The following is a 22,732-nucleotide window of genomic DNA, read 5'->3' as shown; positions in this document are numbered from 1 at the left end:
GGAACTTGAGGAGTGGAACGTGCAGCCCTTTGGGTGCAGGTATTATACTACCTGGAAGGGGGGAGGCAAGTGGGGTAAAGGCTGAACTGAAAAGAAGAGCGGCCCCACAGCCAACTTACCTATTCCACGCATGACGTGAAAATGGCTCACTGACTTCCTGTAGCAAATGCAAAAATAATCTGCACGAACTAACTCTGAGCATCTTCAAAGCAAGGTCACAGAGGCAAATTAAATCATCTCCCGTGTTCCATGTAGATCTATTTCAGAGGTGGAATACTGTTGACATTACCGACGTCATGACCTTAATTTCTCACCTGAGCAAGAACACACACTAAGGAACACTGTGCAAGTGACTTGCGAGGGTCCGTCATTCCTGACAGTGACGTCTGAATTAGTGTATTTCACCACAGTGAACTCCAAAAACTGTGGGCATTCAAATTTTGTTCTTTATAACGTTACTCTGGAAAGGAGACCATTCCCTGGGGTCTGTGACCTCTGCCACAATGGGAGGGGACGTGTATGTATCTTGAGGTCTGGGTTTCAATGGAAAAGCCTTTGTTGATGGCTCATGTAAAGGTGCACAGTTGAGGTGGTCCTTTTCTTATCTTTCTGAGTTACTGCAGACAGGACTTAACCCCAAGCTTTCAAAATGTTGTCCCCTCCTCACAGACGTTCACATTTAAAAGGGCAGGGGAAGCAACTCCGGCATCAAGCTGGGAGTAGGAAATGCAATCATGACCAGCTTCTGCCCTGGAGGAGGTCTCAGCAGTAGTAAACAGAGAGAGGCCAAGAAGAAGTCCTGGCAGAGAGAGAAGGAAAGTGCAAGTGCACTCTGCCTGGGGAAGGGTGGTCCAGAGGATTAGCAGTTTGTGTGGCTGAGAATGGGGGGAAGTGGATTCCAGCAGAGAGAACAGGTGCGAAGACTCCAGGACACAAAGGGTCTGCCAGGGGACACTGAGGCTTCAGTGTGGCTGCAATGCGGGTGGTGGCGTTTGGGGGTAGGAGCGAAGTCAGGAGTCTCACTGGTATTTGCGATTGAATTGTGCAGAGCCTAGCATGACCCGCTCAGCTGTTTAATGGAATCCAGTGTAATTAAGTGTAATGATCGCACTTGGAGTTTAGGAATATAATTCTGTGGTTGGGAGGACGCACTGAAGAGGGGGCAGAAAGAGGAGGATGCGTTGACCAGCAGAGAAAACAGGAACCTGTGGAAAAGTCCCGGGAAGGATGCTGGGGCCTGGCCGGGAGGGTGGGAAGGAGTAAGGACGGGTTCAACATTGCACTCAGGGGGTGTCTTCAGGAAGAGAATGGAATTTGATGTGAAATATTTGAATTTTGCTGATTTCTGCCTTTAATAGGCTCCTTTCAGAATCCATTGTTAGGAGCTCACATTCATTCCCTGAACACACATGTACTAAGTGCCAGCTTCTGTGCTGGGAGGTGGGAAGGCGGCCCATGTAAAGACTGCCAAGGCAATGATTTTTCAAATTCTCACAAGGAATTCACCGTCGGATGGGAAGTTGGACAAGTAACGAACGACAATGCAGTGGGATAAGTGCATACAAAGGGGCAGAGACAGGGGGACTCACGCCCTCCTGGGGCCTCTCAAGGATTTCTCCAAGAGCAATGGGTCATCCAGGCAGAGAGCAGAGAAGCCGGGGTCTCGGCCTTGTGCTAACAGGTAGATTCCCTAACTGTGTCGACAGATGGGAAAATGACTAGTCATGCAGACACCAGAGGAATCGGTGTGCATAAAAGTTGGGAACAGGGCTTCCCTGGTGGCGCAGTGGTTGAGGGTCTGCCTGCCAATGCAGGGGACACGGGTTCGAGCCCTGGTCTGGGAGGATCCCACATGCCGCAGAGCGACTGGGCCCGTGAGCCACAATTGCTGAGCCTGCACGTCTGGAGCCTGTGATCCGCGACGAGAGAGGCCGCGATAGTGAGAGGCCTGCGCACCGCCATGAAGAGTGGCCCCCGCTCGCCGCAACTGGAGAAAGCCCTCGCACAGAAATGAAGACCCAACACAGCCATAAATAAATAAATAAATAAAAATTAAAAAAAAAAAAAAAAGTTGGGAACAGAGGCTCGAATCCTGAGGCCTGGCCTGGCTTTCCTAATGAGCATGTGCCAAAGCAGCAGAGCCAACCGTGAGAGTTCTGGTAAGTTTCTCCCTGAAGACCCCTTTTAAGCGATGTGAGGATCTTCCTATTTTAAGGGTAAAACCTAACAACTGCCATTTTTTTGCCACCAGGTTATGTTTTTTGAAGTCTGTCATATTAGGTGCAAAAGGTTAAAGTCACAAACCAAATTACCCTCTCATGTCTCATCCTCTCTGTAGGATTCCTGACACCGCCCCCCCCCCCACTGCCCCAATGCTCCGCCCTTCCTAATCTCTGGGCTTGGCTCTTGGCGGTGGCCACTCACACGGCTGGAAGGTGGTTTCATGGCCAAGTCTGGCAGAGAGAGCTGGAGAACTAAGTTGCCGGTAGGACGTGGTCCCTCCTGAAGTTGCCCCATCAGCCATCCAGGTGTGCAACAGTGACCACCGCAGCCCTGGGGGAAAAAGCTGGAGGGGTGGTATTAAGCACGTGCTGCAGGAGGAGGAGGCCGCAGAGCTGGACGAGCCCTCACGTCCCCACTGAATCCCTCCATGACTAGGAAACCTCGGTTTCTGCCTCATCTGTAAAATGCTCTGTGGGTCTGTTGTGAGGGGCCGGTGGGCTGATGAAACTACTAGTAATAGTTGGTAAGATGCACACAGACATGCTGTTGATCCAAATCACACCATGAGAGGCAGCACAAGCTGATGCAGAGCCGGCAGGAGCTAAGACTCTGGAGCCAGAGTTAACCTGTTTGACCTCAGGCGTGTGACTCTCCGTGCCTGTTTGTCACCAGTAAAATAGATTTAAATTAGCGTATGTAAATGTATTTAGGTATGTACATGAGCTAACATATGTGTTATGGACCAAAACTTTGTGTCCCCCAGAATTCATATGTTGAAACCTAACCCCCAGTGTGATGGTGTTTGGAGGTGTAGCCTTTGGGAGGTGATCAGGTCATGAGGGTGGTGGCCTCATGAATAGGATTCGTGCCCTTACAAAAGAGGCCCCAGAGAGCTCCCTCATTCTTTCCACCATGTGAGGACACAGCAAGAAGATGGTCATCTACGAACCTGGAGGCAGGCTCTCACCAGACACCACATCTGCCAGCGTCTTCATCAATCAACTGTGAGAAATAAATGTTTGTTGTTTAAGCCACCGAGTCTATATGGCATTCTGTTATAGCAGCCCCAATGGACTAAGACAGTACATAAATGTACTATGTCTGTAAGTGAGTTAATGTATGTAAACACACATTTGTGCATCATACACGTAAATAAGTTACTACATGTAAGTATATTGTATTATGTATGTATCATTCATGTAAATGAATGTATGCAAAACACTTTGAACAGTATTCAGCAGTTAGCACTATGTAAGTATTAGCTATGATTATTATTACAGTGGAAATGAGAATGCTGTTCCCTTTTTTGCTGGGATCCAAAAATCAATGCTGAGTCAGAATTACAGAGAATGGTCCTAGTGGTTCTCTCCACAATGAACGTACCTGCCCCTTAGTTACACAAGCAGTTCACTCACTTGGTTTGTGTGTGCACATGACCCCGCCTTTCTCGTTTCAGGTCTGCTCTTCTCCCGGGAGGGGAGCGTTGCACACGCCACATGGCTTCCCTCTGTATCTGCGGCTGCCCAGGCTGTTCCCCACATGTCCAGCTCTCCTCCTCCACCACCCCTGTACTGTCTGTCGGTCTGTGCCTGCACCATTGCTGTTTCAGTATTAACAGGCCAAGACCAAGCTGGAAATAGCTCTGTGCTGTGGGGTTTCAGCACTGCCTCCTGTCTGTCTAACGCCCCTCATGATACACAGCCGCCCATGAGCCGGAAACGTTCCCAGCATCTGGGGCACCAGGTGACTGGCTTCTGGGGGCAGCACTTGCCGCCTCTCTAAGGTGTTTTGGTTTCTCCTAAGGGATCGGGGCCACCCTCTATCACATCTGTGCTGCCATCAACCAGGCTTCCCACGGGAAGAGGGTACAAGCTGCATTATACTTGAGCATGGCTCCCCTTGGGGGCTGTGATTCTGAAGGCGAGAGGCCAAAGTCCAGAATCTATTCTCTTCAGAGCACAGGGGAGTCTGGGGGAGGCCACCTGGGTGAAGATAGGGTCTGTCTGTCACCACTGTCTGATGAAAACACTGTAGGGGCAGGGAGTGAGGGGTGGTGAGAGGGAGTTTACAGCTGGAGGGAAGGATGTCTTCAGGGGAGACAGAGCACCTGACAGCAGGTGGAACAACCTGAGATTCCCACATCAGACTTCCTCAGGAGGGGAGAGACTGACAGCTTGTCAGAGTTTCATTTCTCTGTTCCCAGAAACTTATGGGGTCCCCGAGAACCTTCATGATGTGAAGTGAGATGTTTGAAACCTCTGTACTCTGTGAAAGCAACACATAATCCAAGTTCCCTCTTTGTTCTAATGGAATTAGGAACAGAATATAGTAAAAGGAATAGAGGATTAACATCTGATCATCTCTAAATTTTAAAACAAATATCATGGCAGAATTAAAATGAAGTAATACTATAAGCTACAATTTTATTTCATAGGAAAGAAATGAAATAGTAAGTTGCCAGGCCCAGCATCACATGTGTAGCTCAACAAGTCTCTCTCCTCCCTTAGCAGAAGGAAAGCTCTTTAAAGGCAAGATCTGCATCTTGGGGGTATCTGAGTCTCCTTCCAAGCGAGGAGATGGCAAATGGGAGATGCTCAATGAATTGAAGTGACAGGCATCTGTGTATTCAAATGAATAAAGACACCCCACCCCCCAAAAAAAGGTGAGCAAGATACAGCCCCTTTCCTCCATATTCATGGTCTGTACAGGGGCACATGCACAGTGCATGGAGGTGGGACAAGGGAGAGGAGCTGCAGGTGGCAGGTCATGCAGGAGCTGGGCCTTGAGGGAAGAACGGCATTTTTTCCAGGCCAGCAAGTGATGGGGAGACAAGCATCCCTGGCAGAGACCAGGTCAGGTGAACAGACAAGGAGGCATCTCGAAGGGGCCTGGCACGTCAGTAACATATAACGTGGCATGAAATCTGCAGCGAAAATGCTGAAAATATTGATTGAAAAAAACAGACTTACCCAAGAACAAATCAAAAACCCTTGTTACTCACTGTCCATTTGGTGGTAAAAACAGATCTCCTTAAATTTTAAGTACCATGAGCCTGCATACACAAAGGCTTTAAGAAAACCCATAATAGATCCCAGTGGATGTAGCAGAATGATGAGTCGTTTTTCTTATATAATCTGACAAGAATTCTGCCTCGACTCCTGTCAAAGATTTGAGAGCATCTTCTGTGACACTAAATCACCTAGACAGAAAATGCATTAACTAACCCTCTCCCCTTCTCACCTCTCTCCAAGCCTGGGTAAGTGAGACACTGGGACTGAGGTCTCGTGAGTGACAATGTCATGCATTTGGCCTTGCAAATAAATGCATCCTTCCCAAGCGTTATGTTGCTATGCAAGTAAATGGTGACTGAAATTATTCAACCTGAATGTTCTGAGAGGGCTGGCAGGAAACATGGTGGGCACCCTGCCCTCTGATCCTCAGTGAACGGACATTTAGCCGGCACCTACTGTGTGCAGGGAGGGCAGGGCCTGGACATGGTCAGATGAAGTCCCTGCCTTCAGAGCCCCCGGGGGAAGTGGGCCAGATCCAACACAGCAAAGTAAACACTGAACTGGAGGCCCACAGGGTGCTGTGAGGACAGCAAGAGGCTTGGGGGGCCCAAGGGAAACTTCCGGGGGAGAATAACGCCCAAATTCAAGCCTGAAGAAGAAAGATGAGTTAAGAACCAAGGAGGAAGATGTGGGAGCAGGGCCAAAGGCCTGGAAGTGAGAGGAGGCGCCCTCCTTGCAGCACTGAAAACCGTTCCCTGGGGTCCAAAGGGGCCAGCAGGGAAAGGCCAGGCTGGAGGGCTGGAGCAGCCCCAGGCAGCCCCCGGCTGAGTGTTTTGGATTTTCAGCTGAGGCAAGGGTGAGCTTAAAAGGGAAGCCATGTGATCAGCTGGACAGGAGTGGGGTGGAGAATTTGGGCAGCCGTTGGCACAATCCAGGTTCAGTCCCCTGCAGGCCTGGGAACCACTCTTGTCCTTCACAAGAGGACCCTGAGAAGTTGCAGGTGGTCACCCGCTGGCCCTGCATCTAGATGGTGGGTCATTCATTCCACGCTGCTCTGGCTGTGACCCTAGGACCCTAGTTTTCTAAGAATCAAGGGCCTTCTTAGTATCCAAGATGGATTTCTTGTCCCTGAAACCCAGTGTTACTCCCCTCAATGTCACCCCCTTTCCCCCTCAACCTTGGAGGGCTGTTGACTAAATATCTCACTTCTGGTTGGATGGACATCCCCCGAGATTGGCCTCAATCTGGACCTTTCCCCAAAAATGCCTGTATCTCACCTGTGCCTCTTCCCCTGATAGGTTTAAATCCAATTTGAGACCTCAGTATGAACTCACATCTCCCATACCCATCTCGTGAACAGCCCACCTAAAACTTCCACACCGATGGATCACTGGGAGTCTCAGTCCCAACCTTTCTTGGTCTGGAACATCCCACCACGCCCTGAGCTCCACGGGACCATGAGAAGAGGCTCTCCCACTGTCCAAATCTAGCTGCAGGCCTTGCTTCCTCAAGCACAGTTGTTGCAGACTTGCTATTACCCTGTGACAAAGTATGATTATTTTTCCCCTCTGCAAATAATGAGCTTAAGGCCCAGAGAACCCTTCCTGCTATGGTCTGAATGTTTGTATTCCCCCCAAATGTATGTTGAAATCCTAACCCCCAAAGATGATGGTATTAGGAGGTGGGACCTTTTGGGGGTAATTACGTTGTGAGGGTGGAGCCCCCATGAATGAGATTAATGCTCTCATAAAAGAGGTCTCAGAGAGCTCCCTTGACCCTTCTGCCAAGTAAGGATACCAAGAGAAGCCTGCAGCCTAGAAGAGGGCCCTCACCGGACCATGCTGGTACCCTGATCTTGGACCTCCAGCCTCCAGAGCCATGAGAAAGAAATTTCTGTCATGTATAAGCTACCTAGTCTGTGGTATTTTGTTATAGCAACCTGAACAGACTAAGAAAGTCCCTCAGGCCACACAGCAAATGAAGGAAGAGAGCTGGGATTCTGACGCACATCTCTAATCCATGTTCCTTCCACTACCCCACATTCCACTTCATTAACTCATCGCACTGCTGGTGGTGATGACAATGTAGAAAGTGAAGATGGTGAGAGCTTCCTTCTGGCTACCCCTCTGCAAAGAGATCTGGATTCTCTCTCGGACTGCCAATTCAAGGCCACTTAAAATCTACCAATCTGTTCAGATTTTCTGCTAACTAAAGATTAATATATATGAACACATATTATTGATACTATCCAAGATATTTGGAAAATTCTGGAAACCTAAAATTAAAAAAAAAAAACCTCTATCTGTTTTTGCTCATATTACATAGCTGGTGTCTTCCACACAATGCCTGGTACTTTTGAGTAGGCAGTCAGGAGTGTCGGTTGAATGAGTGTTTCTTGGGAGTTAGATCATGGTCTAGAGTGAGACAGATGTCACTTACAGCCTCCCTCCAGGCGTATGTTTCACAGTGTAACTTCTGGATGGGGTTAATTTGGGAGAGTGCATCCTTCTGGCAGTGAGTTCCACACTACTAGGGAAATGGGATGGCTGTGGGGAGCCACAGTGGGAGCGGGGTAAAGAGAGAAACAAAACATTTTCATGAAGATTGATGTGCTCAAATTTGGGCATTTTTGTGCAATGCTTGCTCTACGGAGTAAGCAGGTTGTGGCCAGCATTAACTGGTAGATGTGAGACCATTCATCTGGAATCAATGCCGCCTGCAAGCTGGAGCTCTGACTCGGGGCTGCATCTCTGTCTCTTCAGAGAGAACCACAAGACTGTCAGGGCTCACCTGCCGCAGAGATGCTGAGGTCCTCCTCTGAGGTCTCCAAGGTCTTAGATTTTCTTCCCCACGCACATCTCCCCACTTTACCCTCTGAGCTTATGCCTGTTTTCTCTAAGCTCCCTTGAATATGCATGTCACTCTTCCCTAGAAACTGCTAAATGAGTGGTCCACAAAATGAACTCCCAAAGAAACCCTTATTTCAAAAGTTCAGTAACTACTGACTGGGTCGCATCTGAATTTGAGGCACGTCATCCCCTACATTGGTCTTTCTTGCTAAATGCTCACTGAACCTTCCTGCAAATCCTCTGAAAGTGCAGAGGATGGCTTTCCTTTGTCCACTCCTGTGGGGCAGCATGTCCTTCTACTTGGACATATTCCTCGCCACTCCAATCCTGATATTCCGATGGCAGCAGGCACTTTTTCACACCCCACACCCAATCAGGGCCAACTCCAGCCCTTCTCTGGAATTTTGAGCTTAGGGTCACAGGAGTCTGCGGGATCTGCTGGTGGGAGCTATAAGATAATGACGCTTTAGAGCTGTCAGCAGCTGTGTGAGGGCCAAGGCTGGTCTGAACTGAAGAATGAAGCCAAAATGCGGAGGAAGCACAAATGAGAGGCAGAGAGAGAAAGACAGTCCTGGATCCTCAGCGGACCCAGCTCCAGGCCTTCCTGACTTTCCTGGGTCTGGGGCCATAGACACCAACATCCCTCAGGTCATTTCCCATTCCTGAGAGTTTGAGTTTCTGTTGCTTGAAACTAAAAAGACTTCTAATTTATACAAACCCTTTTCATTCTCCTTTAGTCCCCTCTGCTCATCCCCACTCCAGACTATACCATCTTCGAGTACACATATTTTTCAAGATAACTTCAGAATCTCACCGATCGTCGATGTTAGTCTCATATCTTAATAGGAGCATTCTCAAAAGAAACCAGGCAACATGGGAATTTTGAAAGGTCGGAAGCGGCTCCCTCGGTGATAAAAGCAGAATGGAGAATGCAGAGGCAACGGAGGAGCATAACCCAGGATGGTAGACGGCTTTCTCTACGACCTTGAACAAAGCCCCTTGCTTCAGCCCACCTCAGAGAGGACGAGTACAACTTCCTTATCACATACTTTCAGGGGAATTCTATCTGTAAGTAAAGGACACATGAGTTCTTTTAAGAGGGTCTGTAGGAACACAAACATTCTGCACGCCACTGTGATTCATTCATACAAACTAATCGCGGTGAAATTGCAGGTAGTACATCAAAGTGTTAAACACGAAACAAAAGCACATCCTTCCCCGCCTGCTGCACTATCAGTTGTCATTACAATGCAATCTGAATACTTTAGGAATATGATAGTGGATTCAGTAAAAAGGAAAAAGGGAGAAAACTCACCAGGAAGCCAATTATCTTGTACAAATTTCAGCCTTATGAATGATGATAACAATAACAGGTAGTTTTAGTTTGAGTTGTCTGCCTCAAGAATGATTTTTAACTCTTCCAAATAGCAGTTTTGGGGATCCTTAAGGACAGAGACCATTTTGAACTCATCTGTGTATTCCCAAAGTGACCAGCACATAGCAGGTACATCATACATGCCTTATGAATGAACCAATGGACAGACACATGCATGGATGGATGATGGATAAATGAATGAGGGATGGTGTAGGCAAAAGCAGGAAAAATAATCGTAAAATGACTGTTATACTCTATACTTTAATGTCTTTCAGTGCAGGAAGTTCTATCTGCCTGTTATATGGCTAAGCATTTGTAGGGATATGAAAGCAGCATAAACCAAGATCCCCACTCTCACGACTAACCACTCAGTGGAGGAGATAAATTATACCCATAAAACAGTGAGAGCAATATAAAGCAGTAAATCGTTAATGAGCAGAATCTGTGCTAGGGGTAGTACATGGTACAAAACGTCAGAGAATCCAGGGAGCTGGCTTGGGGAATAGATATGGGATGTTGACGAAAGCAGGCACTTAGCCAGCTCTGGAAGAGGGGGTGGGTGTGGACACAGGGGAGAGAGTGGTCCATTATGAGAGAAAATTAAGAGCAGAAGCCAGACAGGGAGGGCAGGCAGGATGGGTTCAGGGCGCACTGCCTCTCCCAGCACTGTCTCCACAGACCACTGCTCAATGAATACCTACAACATACCTCCTGAAACAGAAGTCGACATCCAAACATTTCTATCGGCACTGAGCTAGTGTTCTAGACACAGAATTTTCACGGGACTCAGTCACCCACATGGCTCAATATAGTGTAGTATGAGATTCACTGTTAAGTCAGTGCCAGGGGCCCTGTCCCACTCAGCTCTGACCCAGAGTTGTTGTCATTCTGGAATATGGCTAAAGCACAATGGACTTTTCTCTCATGGAATTTAGGACATTTTTTGGTTTGCTTTGGCCTTTTAAAAATCATTTTGAATATTAGTTTACTTTCACTGGCTTGCTTACTGCATGGAAATAGGAGCCACACAAGACAATCCAAACCATTAGAGCTTTCAATACAAGGGATAAAACACCACGGTGACAGTTACAAAGCTCTCTGAGATGATGAGTGGAGAGGACAGCGGCAGGATGCTGGCAGCAGAAGAGGATGCCCTGGTGCTTGCCTTGTCCACGTTCACCACCCTGCAAACGCAGCTGCCCCATGACAGCCAGGGACGTCTGCTTACCGGGTCTTTTCTGAAGCCAAATGACTACATATGAAGTGTGTAGAGAGACGGCATCATGTAGCCATCCAGAGAACAAGTCCCAGAACCAGGGCTCGTATATATATCCCAGCCCCACCACGGACCAGGTACGTGACCTCGGGCAGATTCCTCACATCTGTTTCAGCTTCCTCCGATGTAAAATGGGGGTGATTATAACAGACCCTTCCCACAGACTCATAATTAGGATTTAACAAGTTAATACCTGTGAAACACTCAGAACGGTGTTTCAGTGGCACTAAGAAATGGCCAATATATGTTGTAAGATCAGGAAAAGAATACTGGAAACAAAGATGTAGGGTGTTCCCATCCACTCTGAAAAGCCGTGACACCTCTGGGAAAAGTCTTACCTTCTCTGAATCTCATCCATCAGGAGGACCTAACACTCCCCCCTGCCCCCTACTGCCCACCTCTTAGAACTGTATGAAAGATCAAGAGAGACAATATGGATGAAAGGAAGTGTAAGCCACAAGCCTTATACAGATGTGAAGGATCATCATTGCAGAATGGAGACCCAGGTCATGATTCCATCCATCCATTCATTCACCTAGTATGATGGCTAATTCTTTGTGTCCATTTGGCTGGGACACAGTACCCAGATATTTGGCCAAGTATTATTCTAGATGTTTCTGTGAAGGTATGTTTTAGATGAGAATAATATTTAAGTCAGCAGACTTTGAGTAAAGCAGATGACCATCCATAACGTGAACGGGCCTCATCCAAGCAGTTGAAGGTCTTAATAGAAAAAGACTGACCTCCCTGGAAGAAAAGGGAATTCTGCCAGCAGACTCTCCCCTGGGTCTCCAGCCTGCCAGCCTTCCCACACATTTTGGACTTGCCAGCCTCCATAATTGTGTGTTCTCTCTCTCTCTCTCCACACACATACACACACACACACACACACACACACACACACACATGCATCCTGTTGGTTCTGCTTCTCTAGAGAGCCCTGACTAATACACCTACTATTTACTGAGCACCTGGGTAGGATTCAAAGTGGGGCAAGAGAGACATGGCCCTGCTTTCATGAAGCTCACAGACAATAAAGAGACCCATTAAATATGGAACTATAGAGATCAGTTATCTATAGGGTGATGAATGCAACGAAGAGTAACTTTGGGTGCTATGAAAACATGTAATGGGGCACCTAACCAGGGAAATCTTCCCCAAGGAAGTGGCATTTCTGCAGATATCCCTGGGATGGGTAGGAACCAGCCAAGCAGAAGCTGAGCAGAGAAACAGCATGACCTCTAGACAAGAGCAAGTTTGCTGGTGCCATTCTTGCCCAGGCTCTGGCCACTTGCACTTAGAACCAGAGCAGACAGCCTGATTTCAGAGCCACGTAGCTGGTGGTAGTCTGAATGGCGTTTTATTCGCCCTGGAGTCCTTTGGGGCCCCTGTAGGGTGCTACTTTTACCGGGTTCTATAGAATGGGGGATGGCGTGGGGGAAGGCAGACCAACAATCCTGCTCTCTGATCTTCCCATTTCCTGTGATTTTTAACTTTCCAGTGCTTTACATGACACAGTGCAGGGAGTATTTTACTGATTGGGTTTTTAAAACTTTGCCCTTCGTTGAAAACCTTCTGGTACAAATATGGTAAAATGTTTTCTCAAAATACTTAAAACAAGGAACAGATCAAGTTCACGATTTGATTAGCTACAGCTGGTACACTGCTCCACTAATGAATCCACCAAATATTCATTGTTGGTGGTAAGGAGATCTCAACTAAGCTGCAAATAGACAAAATTTCTATCTGAATAGTTGGCTGCAGCATGGAACACACAGGCAAGACCAAGGGAACAGGAAAAGAAACTTGGAAGGAATTTTGTCCCTAGCACTAAATGCTACTGCCATGGTTCTTTTTCTGTTGTTTCATCTAGAAAGTCAAATACTCAGATTCAGTGCTGGAACTTAGAGGTTGGCTTGTGGACCATATGTTTGTTCACCTGTCCCCAACTCATATATTGAAATCCTAACCCACAAGGTGATGGTATTTGGAGGTGGGGCCTTTGGGAGGTGATTAGGTCATTAGGGTGGCACCCTCATGAATGGGATTAGTGTCCTTATAAGAAGAGACAGGAGAGCTTGCTTGTGCTCTCTCTCTGCTCTCTACCATGTGAAATACAACAAGAAGGTGACTGTCTGCAAATCAGGAAGAGAGCTCTCATCAGACACCAGATCTGCCAGAACCTTGACCTTGGACTGCTCAGCCTTCAGAATTGAGAGAAATAAGTGTTTGTTGTTTCAGTCACCCAGTCTATGGTATTTTTGTGATAGTAGCTGGAACGGACGAAGACAGCTACACAGAACAGAGCTAAACTGAACTTGTAAAGCAATATGAGAGAACGTAGGAAGTCTTATGTTGTGGCTCTCAGGAGCTAGAGGATTTTTATTTCAGAAACTATTTAATAATCTAAGCAAAATATGTTTTGCTTTTAAGAATGTATCAGAACGATTTTCCCCCTCCATAATGATACATTTTAGTTCAGTGAAGCATTAGAAAGGAATTCAAATGTTTTGTTATGCTCATCATTGAGTAGGCAAGAAGAGCGTTTCCTACTCTGAGGCACAAAGGACAACTTTCTAATTAACTCAGCAGTTTGGACTCACCATTTTTTTTTATAAAACATTACTATCAATCCCATTTTAATGGGATAATTATAGCAAATCATGATTAACTTCTCTTTCAGCCATTAGCAAGAGAAAGACGCAGAAAGATAAGATGTTAGAAATGTTAGCTTAAAATATACCTACTAGTCCCATACTCTTGACATCAGTAATTGTCTAATTGTGCTGAGCCTGACTAAAATGTGGTTTTTGGACAAAGAATGATCAAAAGCCGTATTCTGGCATTATCATCCATCTTATTGCCCTTTGTTTAATTGAGAAAGTGACATTGATTCCAGAGAGAATTCCCTCATTTTATCTTGTGTTTTCATTCCATAAGTCAGGATGCTAATTAGGGATTACAGGTATTCAGGGAGGCCCCAAACCTATCCTCCAATTATGGTAAAGGTTTATAGCCTTTAAAAAGCCCCTTTAGAAAAATCACCTTCCACCTCCTTCCACACAAGTGTGTGCATGTGTGTGCATACACACACACACACACACATCATCTCCACTTAATACCTAAAAATAGAGTCTTAGAATTGAAGCTGAAAGTCACAAAATGGGGGGAAAGCTTAAGAATCACTCAAATTCTGCCTTAAAGTCTTCATGACTTTTCATGATCTTTCACACCCCAAAGCTTAAATTTTTGTCTTCTCCCACAAAAATGGGTTGACAAGTTACTTCATCTTGTTGGGCCTCAGTTTCTTCTTATGCACAATGGGAGGCCTGGACAAGATGGTCTTTGGGAAAACTTCTCAGTGAGGGATGCTGATGGTGCTTGCACACCGCCAGGGTGCCAGCACTAGGCAGCAGCACCTCCCCGATGTCACCCTCCCAGGGCAACTCAGGTGCTGAGGAGTAAGCAGGGCCAAGGACCACTAGGGTCTTGTCCTTTAGATGCTCTTGGTGTTTCTGCCTCATTACCACAGCTCTATCATGCAGCTCTATCATTCAGCACTACACAGTGCTGAATGCCCAGTTAGGATGCCTAGTACTAAATAGAATTACGTTAAAGTACTCAACATTTTTTGGGTGTCCTTTATGTAATCTGGCACTGAAGGGGTACAAACTTCCTCCCTGCTTACCCAAGAGTCCTTTCATACAGTTTGCTCTGTGTAGATATTTCAGGCAAAGAAAACCAGAAAATGAGTATTTTATATATAATGTGCCATCCTATCAGAAATCTGATGTAATTAAACTGAAATGTGCTCCTTACCCTTCTCGTTCTCGACCTAATAATGAAGCCAACCGAAAATTATATCCATACAACTTGATCAGCTGTCTTAAAGGCAGTCATGTTAATAATGAAGAACAACAATGGCCGCCGTGCTTTCTTTTACACGTGGTTTACCACGACTTTTCTGTCCAGTGGCCTTTAATGGAGAACATCTTCCTAATACTTCCCTGTCTTTGCAAGAATGAGCCTAATAAATTCAAGAGTGGCATGGCAGGGGGTGTAGAAAAAACTCTCTCCCCATCACTTTCCGCGGTCAGGTTCCAGAAGCAGCGCTCCGGGCAGCGGCACCTGCATTTCCTGAGCTCCGGTTTCCGGTAGCGGCGCATCATGCTGCGCATGTGCGGCGGCGGCGGGGGTGGGGGGGGGCGGGCTCTAGGACAGGTGCATGCACCTCTGCATACACGGCGGGGGGTGCGGGAGAAGAAACCGCGAAGATTAATGAGTCAGAACATTTTCTCTAAGTCTCCTTTCTCTGGAGATGCAGGTTGGAGGAAGGGTCAAAATAAGAAAGAAAGGAAGGAGGAAAAAACCGAACTCTAACTACAGGCGCTTAGCCGACTCAACCACAACCAACAGAGCACAGGAAAGAACTGCAATTAGGGAGTGGAAGGTCACACGAGTTTATTTCCCAGAAGAGCTAACAATTCAATTTTCAAAGCTATCAGGCCAGCTATCCTGATGAATGTGCATGTATTATTTACGCAGTCTATTTCTCCCTACGCCCACAAAGCACACCAAAATAGAAAGCTCACGGTTCCTTTCTACTGTCTGGCGTGTGTAAGGGGGGGAGTAATCACTGGTGAGTGAGTAGTGGGATCGAGAATTTTCCATCACATTCGAATACTTGAAATGAATGTTACAGACTGACTCAAATCTTTTCTCTCTCATAAAGCTTCAGGATGAGGAATAGTAGAAATGATAATGAGGAATTTGATAATTTGCATACTATTTAAATAACCCGGACCTTGGTGGGCTGGAAGGCATGAAATTTTCTCCTTGGTATAACCTGGCATCACTTCCTGAACAAGAGAGAGCTACATCAGCCATTTCTACTTGTTGAACAGATGAATAAGAGCTACATTCGTACCTTAAAAAAATCTTATTTTAATCTAATTTTTCTATCTTACTGTTTTCCTCTTGTAATGAGAACATAAATTGAACAGTTATCTTGGCTTCTTCTTCCTTGCAGTGTAACAAGGGTTTAGTAATTGAATGACTTCTGCTCTAAAAACGTTAAGAAATCTGTAAAGGGAAAAAATCTCTACTGAAAAGTGCACATGGTTCATTTATTTTTTTACCATGCTATTAGTTTACCACCAAATAAGTGCAAGTTTAGAATTAAACTAAACCTAGATAATATAGGACCTGGTAAATGAGCGAAATAGTGAGTGAGAGTGTGTGTGTGTGTGTGTGTGTGTACGTGTGTGTTGCGGGGAGAGATGTTATTTAGAGAATATATGTTTTATGTTTTAACAGAGGTCAAAATATGTTGCTACCAGGTTTGAAAAGTAGTGCTAAATAAGAGGCAGATGACTTGAAATCGAGGACTGTGAAGAAAATAGAATAATGGCTCCAGCCTTTATTGCATAAGAAAGATAATTTAGCCAAACAAGCAAGTCTATTTCTAAATCGCAACTCCAAGGACTCCGCAGAATCGTCTGCCTTGGGGCTGCACTGTCTGCAGAGGAGAAATCTCAGTGAGGCACTTCGGAAATGCACAGATGGATGGGCATGAGTGGCGATGGGGATCCAGTGTGACGGATACCACACAACCCTTCTTCTACCCAGACTAGGGCTAAGCAGGGGTCCCCAGGAGAAGGAAACAGCATTTGTAGCTCAGGAGTGATGGCTGAGGCTGAACGCCAGGCAGGCATTTTCACAGGGGCCTAGAGTTCATGGAGATCAGGATGTACACCCCCCCTTCCTTTGCAGGCATGTGGCCCAGAGCAGCCAACCAGCTTCTGTGTACTGTCCCCAGCAGTGGCACCTCCTGCAGTACCTGGAACACAGTATGTCTACAGATATTCACCGAGTGAATCGAGTAGGACAAGCCCTCCTCAACCTGTCTCCAGCTCAATTTTCCATAATTATTCATGTTTGTTTCATCCAGTTTTTATGATCTTTTCAAATTCTATAGAATCTCTTCTCTTGTTGCTAGCACCCACCTATAAGAGTTTTCTTATATTCCCAAAACATATCTGGGGGAACCAAGGCTGAGTGCTGATGATTCCATCTTTTTGAGGCATTCCTGGAGATTATGAAGGAAAAGAAGGCTCCTTTTCCCTTCATGCTTCATGTTATTTCCCTTCAGGAATACCGCCAGGAAGAGGAGAATTAACAAGGTAAATTGTCATCATCATGAATGTGACTGTGGCCATTACCATTCTCACCTTTAAAAGCATTTACAGGGGCTTCCCTGGTGGCGCAGTGGTTGAGAATCTACCTGCCAATGCAGGGGACACGGGTTTGAGCCCTGGTCTGGGAAGATCCCACATGCCGTGGAGCAACTAGGCCCGTGAGCCACAACTACTGAGCCTGCGCGTCTGGAGCCTGTGCTCCGCAGCAAGAGAGGCCGCGATGGTGAGAGGCCCGTGCACCGCGATGAGGAGTGGCCCCCGCCTGCCACAACTAGAGAAAGCCCTCGCACAGAAACGAAGACCCAACACAGCCAAAAATAAATAAATTTAAAAAAAAGAGAGTTTAAAAAAAAAAAAAGCATTTATGCACCCGTGGTGGGGCTGCAGAGCCAAATACTGAGTTAAACAGATAAGATGCTTTGCTCTAGAAGCTTGTAATCCAATACTAAGAGCTCTGACATTAATCTCTGACACACTAACAAATGAACCTTAAACATGGATGTTAATTAATTGTGCAAACAAATTTCATGAAGAGCTTTTACTGACTTAGGAGAAGGAACCATTTTCAAACAGATTAGAAATATCATTTACATAAAGCCAAACCCATGAAATATAAACAGGGACTAAGCTGCTTTGATCCACTAATCATCTTTATCTATTCATTAAAAATGTCTCTACAAGACCACTTAGTACTGTAGCTTCTTTATATAACTCGAAAGTTAGGCAGAATTATTTGAAGTCTGTGATTCCAACTTTTCCTTAAGTCAAATAGTCCTTCATATTGGTCCAAGTCGGTGAGATGTCTAAGGCTGACTGTTATAATGACTAGATTATAAGTGCTGTCGGGGCAGGCATTCTGCCTGTGTGTCCATCAGGGCAAGCCTAGTGCCCAGCATAGGGCCTGACACATAGAAGGTGCTCAATAAATATTTGCTTTGTGCCAAGTACTGCTCTAGGTGCTAGGGATTCTGAGGTGTTTCCTGTGTTGTGAGTGTGCTGTGATTCAGCTCCAAGTGCACTGAAGTTACCCCAAGTTCTTCCATCACTGTGGCCTCCAGAAAAGCTTTTGCCTCAAGATGCACTTGGTGGCCAGCAATGACTCTGGGTGGAGGAAGGGGTGCGGGGAGGCAAGAAGTTGTTGCTGGAAATCACCGGCAGTGGGACGAGGGGAGGGGTCTGTGGAGCACCTCTGACTCGCTGTGTGTCTACCATGGCCTGTCACTGCCCTTTCTCTCCCATCCATGACTCTGAAAAGGGACACATGTCCTTCTCCACTGGATGGAGGCGACTGGTTCCCAATTTATTTTGCTACTATTATGGTCCCATTACATTCTTGCCTCCACTCAGATTTTTAAAGGTCATGTATATCTAGAGGCCACCCAGTGAGACGGAAGAGAATAAAATGTCTTAAAGGTCCTGACCTCTGGGCTTGACTCAGAAGGCACTGGAAAATCTCCTGCTCCCTCGGGGCCTCAGTTGTCTTGTCTACAAATGAGAGGAGAGCTCTAAACAAACCCACAAAAGCCGGTCTTCAGGTCTCCCGAGGACGTCCTTGGTGGTTAAGGATAAGAGGTGGGCGAGGTGGCGTCAGCTGCGCTGGGCTGGCTCCCCATCCCGCCTCAAGAGCCCCCCCCCCGCCCCGCCCAGGTTAAACAATTAAGTTGCTTTTGGCAGTTCAATCAAGCTTTTCTACTTCAAATGTAATGACCTCTATATAGCGCCAGTTCTTTTATGTTCTATACGAAACTCCACTGTATTTCTTTGAAACGTTAACATGTAAATTATGCAACAGAGATAAACCTATGGGGATTTTTCCATATGGATAAGAGGAATGCAGTTCCTCGTAGTAGTGGACTCTCGGGGTGGGAGAAGCATGAGTCTGGGAAATGGGCCTCCACCAAGTTCAGACGGTTGGCGCCTCCGCGGCAGAATCAAGGCCAGGCCGTCTGGCTTTCTGTGAAGCACGTCTCAGCAGGAGGAGGCGTGATGGGAGGTGTGCTCGCGGACCTCCGGTTTCAATCACACGTCAAGTAAAAGTATATAATTACACTGCCCTCCAGAAAGCACACCCTCTCCCACTGTCACTTTCTCGCCACCAATGCCCCAACCCCCATGCTCAGCAGGACAGCTGCCTTGAGGCCACTCGTCAGACGGAAGTCACACCTTCTGTCACCTTCTGTGACACCCAGTCTGGTGACCCCACTTCCATGGACAAACTCCGGGCTTCCTGCATTCCTGGCTGGTTAATGTCACCCTTTCTCTCCCACTGAAAGAAGCACATCGGACTGCAAATGAGAGAAAGGGATAGTATTTTACGTTAAAAAAATAAGTGTGTGATTTGCAAGCTTTAGTCTGTGAATGATGATAATATTAATTGTAGCTATACCTGGTCTTATGCTGCTTATGTTACTTATAATTATACTTCTAACTGGCCACTACATACAGTACATCATGAAACCAAGATTAGACCAGTGCCTTCCAGATTATTTTCGTGCAGGTCCCAGGTCACCCTGGCTGGAAACAGTCTTTCTGCTGGTTCAGACCCTGCCTGGTGCCCTGATCCCTTTGTCTCAGAATTCCAGGGAGGCGGGTAGGGATGGGGGAAGGAAGGGACAGAAGGCCCTAGGCTTGGGGACCAGGCCCACCTGAAGATGTATCTGCAACAACCCTTTTAGGAACCAGAGACTGGGCCACTGTTATAGATGCAGGAAGATAGTTTCTTATGTGGTTCACTTTGAGGTGTCCCGGACAGGGCCGTAGTGGGGTGTATGAGTACTCCAGGTTGGCTAATAGTCTGGTACCTCTTTAGAGCGACAGCATTTAAATATTGATTCACATGTACTCAGAAGAGAAGTAGGGTGTCACTCAGAGCAGGAGAGGAGAAGGAGACTGCAGTGGAGACATTCGAGGTCACTGTGTCCAGGGCGGTTCAGCTCCGGCACCAAAGTTCCAAACTCCTCTTAGCAAAACCAAAGTCCACGCACGCTTAAAAATGGCTCAGAAGGTAAATTTTCTGTTATGTGTACCTTACCACAATTCATTTGTTTTCTACAGTTTTGAAAGCCCTGCAGTTACTTGTACCCATCTTCCTTAGAAGGCAGCCTCTCAGCCATCCACTGTGACCGCAGTGTGTGTGCCCCCGCGGGGATGCCACTCCCACCTGCGTGAGTCCTGCTCGTGTGGTCTCCTCCATCTCCCTCCCTGGCCAGCGATGCTAGAGCAGCCCTCGCAGGCTGCCTGGTCTCCTACTTCACCTCTGGGCCTGGGAAAGCCCCGCCCAATGCCATGGAACATTCCAGGACTGGATGCTTTCCGTTAGAATAAACATTGCTTCGGTTTCCCTGGTGGCGCAGTGGTTGAGAATCTGCCTGCCAATGCAGGGGACGCGGGTTCGAGCCCTGGTCTGGGAAGATCCCACATGCCGCGGAGCAACTAGGCCCGTGAGCCACAACTACTGAGCCTGCGCGTCTGGAGCCTGTGCTCTGCAACAAGAGAGGCCGCGATAGTGAGAGGCCCGCGCACCACGATGAAGAGTGGCCACCGCTTGCGGCAACTAGAGAAAGCTCTCGCACAGAAACGAAGACCCAACACAGCCAAAAATAAATAAATAAATAAAGTACAGCAAATTAAAAAAAAAAAGAATAAACATTGCTCTATTCAACATAATCTTAAAATGTAGACTCTGTTGGAAGGAGTAACTTAGCACGTTAGGAGTTTCCCAGTGGGTGATGAAATAGGGGGTGGGAGGGTATGGGAGGAGGTGGGAGAAATCATCGAGAAAAAGGAGAAAAGCACCAAGGAAGAAGGGCAGAGGGTGTGGGGTAAACTCCAGAAGGACCACTGGTGAGGCTGAGGCCACTGAAGACCGTGAACCCGGGAATAATCATGTTGAGGGTTAAGGGGACAGGGAATCAGTGACCTAAATAAGTAAAATCTTCGTCCACATAGTTGAGCAGCCGCTCCCTTCAGCAAGACTTGCACCCTCCCGAAAATGAGTCCTGTTAAGTCGGTGGCGGGGAACTGGCAAGGTGGTGTGTACCATCCTCCTTCTGATGAAAGTAAAAGAAAGAAGACAGCCACCGCCTTCTTCAACTAAATGGTTTTATAAGTCACAGCTTATTTACCCACTGAAGAGTAAACCATAAGTTACTTCACCCAGACGTTTATCTCAGAAGAGACAGTTAAGAGATGACATCTAAAAACGAAGTTACCCCAAACATAGCTGAGCCAGGTCTTGTGATGGTGTTTCTATATCTCATCATAATGTTCCCCATCTCTTTCTAAGTGGTTGTAACAATTCAAAATTGCACTTCTTGGCTAGAATGGCACACAGAAAATGCTCCCCAGAAATCCCATCAGTGGACTGGTTCAAAAGTAGAGCTTGTGATTTCTCTGAAGGCGAGGAACAATGAAATTGTGCCAGGGAAGTGACAAAGCATCTTCATGTCTTATTCCTATACCGTGTCTCTTGGTCTCTCCTGCCTCTGCCTCTGTCTTTTGTGTTACGGGGTCTTTTCTTCAATTGGGTACAGTTCTGTCAAACAATACAAGGCTCTTTTCTTTCTGCCAAAATCAAACCACACCTCCAATAATTGGAATGTCTTAATTGACTACTAGTGTATGTAACCAAAGAAAATTTTACAGTACTTCCAAACGACTTTCATTTCTTCTCCTTCTCTCCCTGTCGCCTTCTTGTTTTAGCAAACAAACCGAGCCCTCATTCTCGTCCTTGCCTTTGATGCAGAACCCCACACACAGAGCCAGCGTGGCACACGGCACAGGTGCCTACCTTGCCCAGGCCTGGGGTGTCCTTCACCTTGTTGACGGCCCTCAGCAGGCAGGGCGGGGCCGGGGGCGGGGAAGTCTGCAGAATCCCGCTGAAGCTGGTGGCAAAGAGAGGTGGCTCGGCAACGGAAGAAGTGGAAGGCCGATGTTTCTTCTTTTTAGAAGAAAGATTTAACTTCTGGGCAGCCCTGGAGGGAAAAATTCAGAAAAAGACAATAAAGGAAAAAGTATATGCAATCAGATATGCTAGGGTCACTTTATGTTCTTTCTCTTAAAGAAGCCCCTGGGTCTGATTGCAGCTAAACGGTTCTCTCTTCTTCCTCCGAGTGCCTGGTGGTAGCCCCTGACTGCAACCGAGTGAACCCAGGGAGCTGCCCGATCACTTACACGGCAGAGCGACACCACAGCATTGCACGGTCCTGCAGCTGCGATCTACAAAGAATTGTTGGTTATCCACAAACACTCAGCTTAAGCATGAATAAAGCTGGCCATCTTTGGGGATACACAGCACCTATTAGGTTAATCGCTCCATAACTTCTGGTGTAAACTCAAGTGTGAGAGACCTTATGAGTTTTTTAGAAACTCTAACACCTTGTAAAATCCAAACCAGTCTGAGGAGGAAGCACGCGGTGACCACTCAAGGCATGCTGTGGATGTGATGGTGGAAGAAAAACACACACCCCAGCGCAATGGGGAAATACAAATCAAACTGTTTTAGAAACATAACACCCAATCAGAATAAACTCCAGCCAAGGTGTAGGGTTCTGAGACTAGACGTGGCTCATGTGGAAAACAGGCTTTTATGTAGGGTGGTCTTTCACTACAAAATGCAGTTCACGGCAAGTGCAAGGGGTGATACAGTCAGAACCCACAAAGGTGGCAGAGGACACAAACAGAAAGGTGGGAGGGAAGGTGCCGCATCGTTAATAACATTGATTGTTCACATCACACATCTTCCATCGTTCAAGTGTTCTGCAACACCTGAAACATGACAAGCTTATCATAGAGAAGAGGGG

The 22,732-nt window shown here is 46.7% G+C and overlaps 1 protein-coding gene across 1 annotated transcript in view; it reads right to left on the bottom strand.

Moving 5' to 3' along the window:
• The window catches only part of KIF26B (kinesin family member 26B), a 479,220-nt gene that overhangs the window by 125,295 nt on the left and 331,193 nt on the right, over window positions 1-22,732 (bottom strand). The window contains exon 5 of the mRNA XM_068538512.1: window positions 21,721-21,904. Within this exon, the coding sequence (XP_068394613.1) occupies window positions 21,721-21,904 (184 nt within the window). The remainder of the gene's footprint in view (window positions 1-21,720; window positions 21,905-22,732) is intronic.

The sequence above is a fragment of the Eschrichtius robustus genome, chromosome 3 (genome assembly GCF_028021215.1).
Source record: "Eschrichtius robustus isolate mEscRob2 chromosome 3, mEscRob2.pri, whole genome shotgun sequence".
Lineage (NCBI taxonomy): Eukaryota > Metazoa > Chordata > Mammalia > Artiodactyla > Eschrichtiidae > Eschrichtius > Eschrichtius robustus.
Note: the sequence above shows the minus strand (reverse complement) of the source record. Positions and strands in the feature narration are given on the sequence as shown.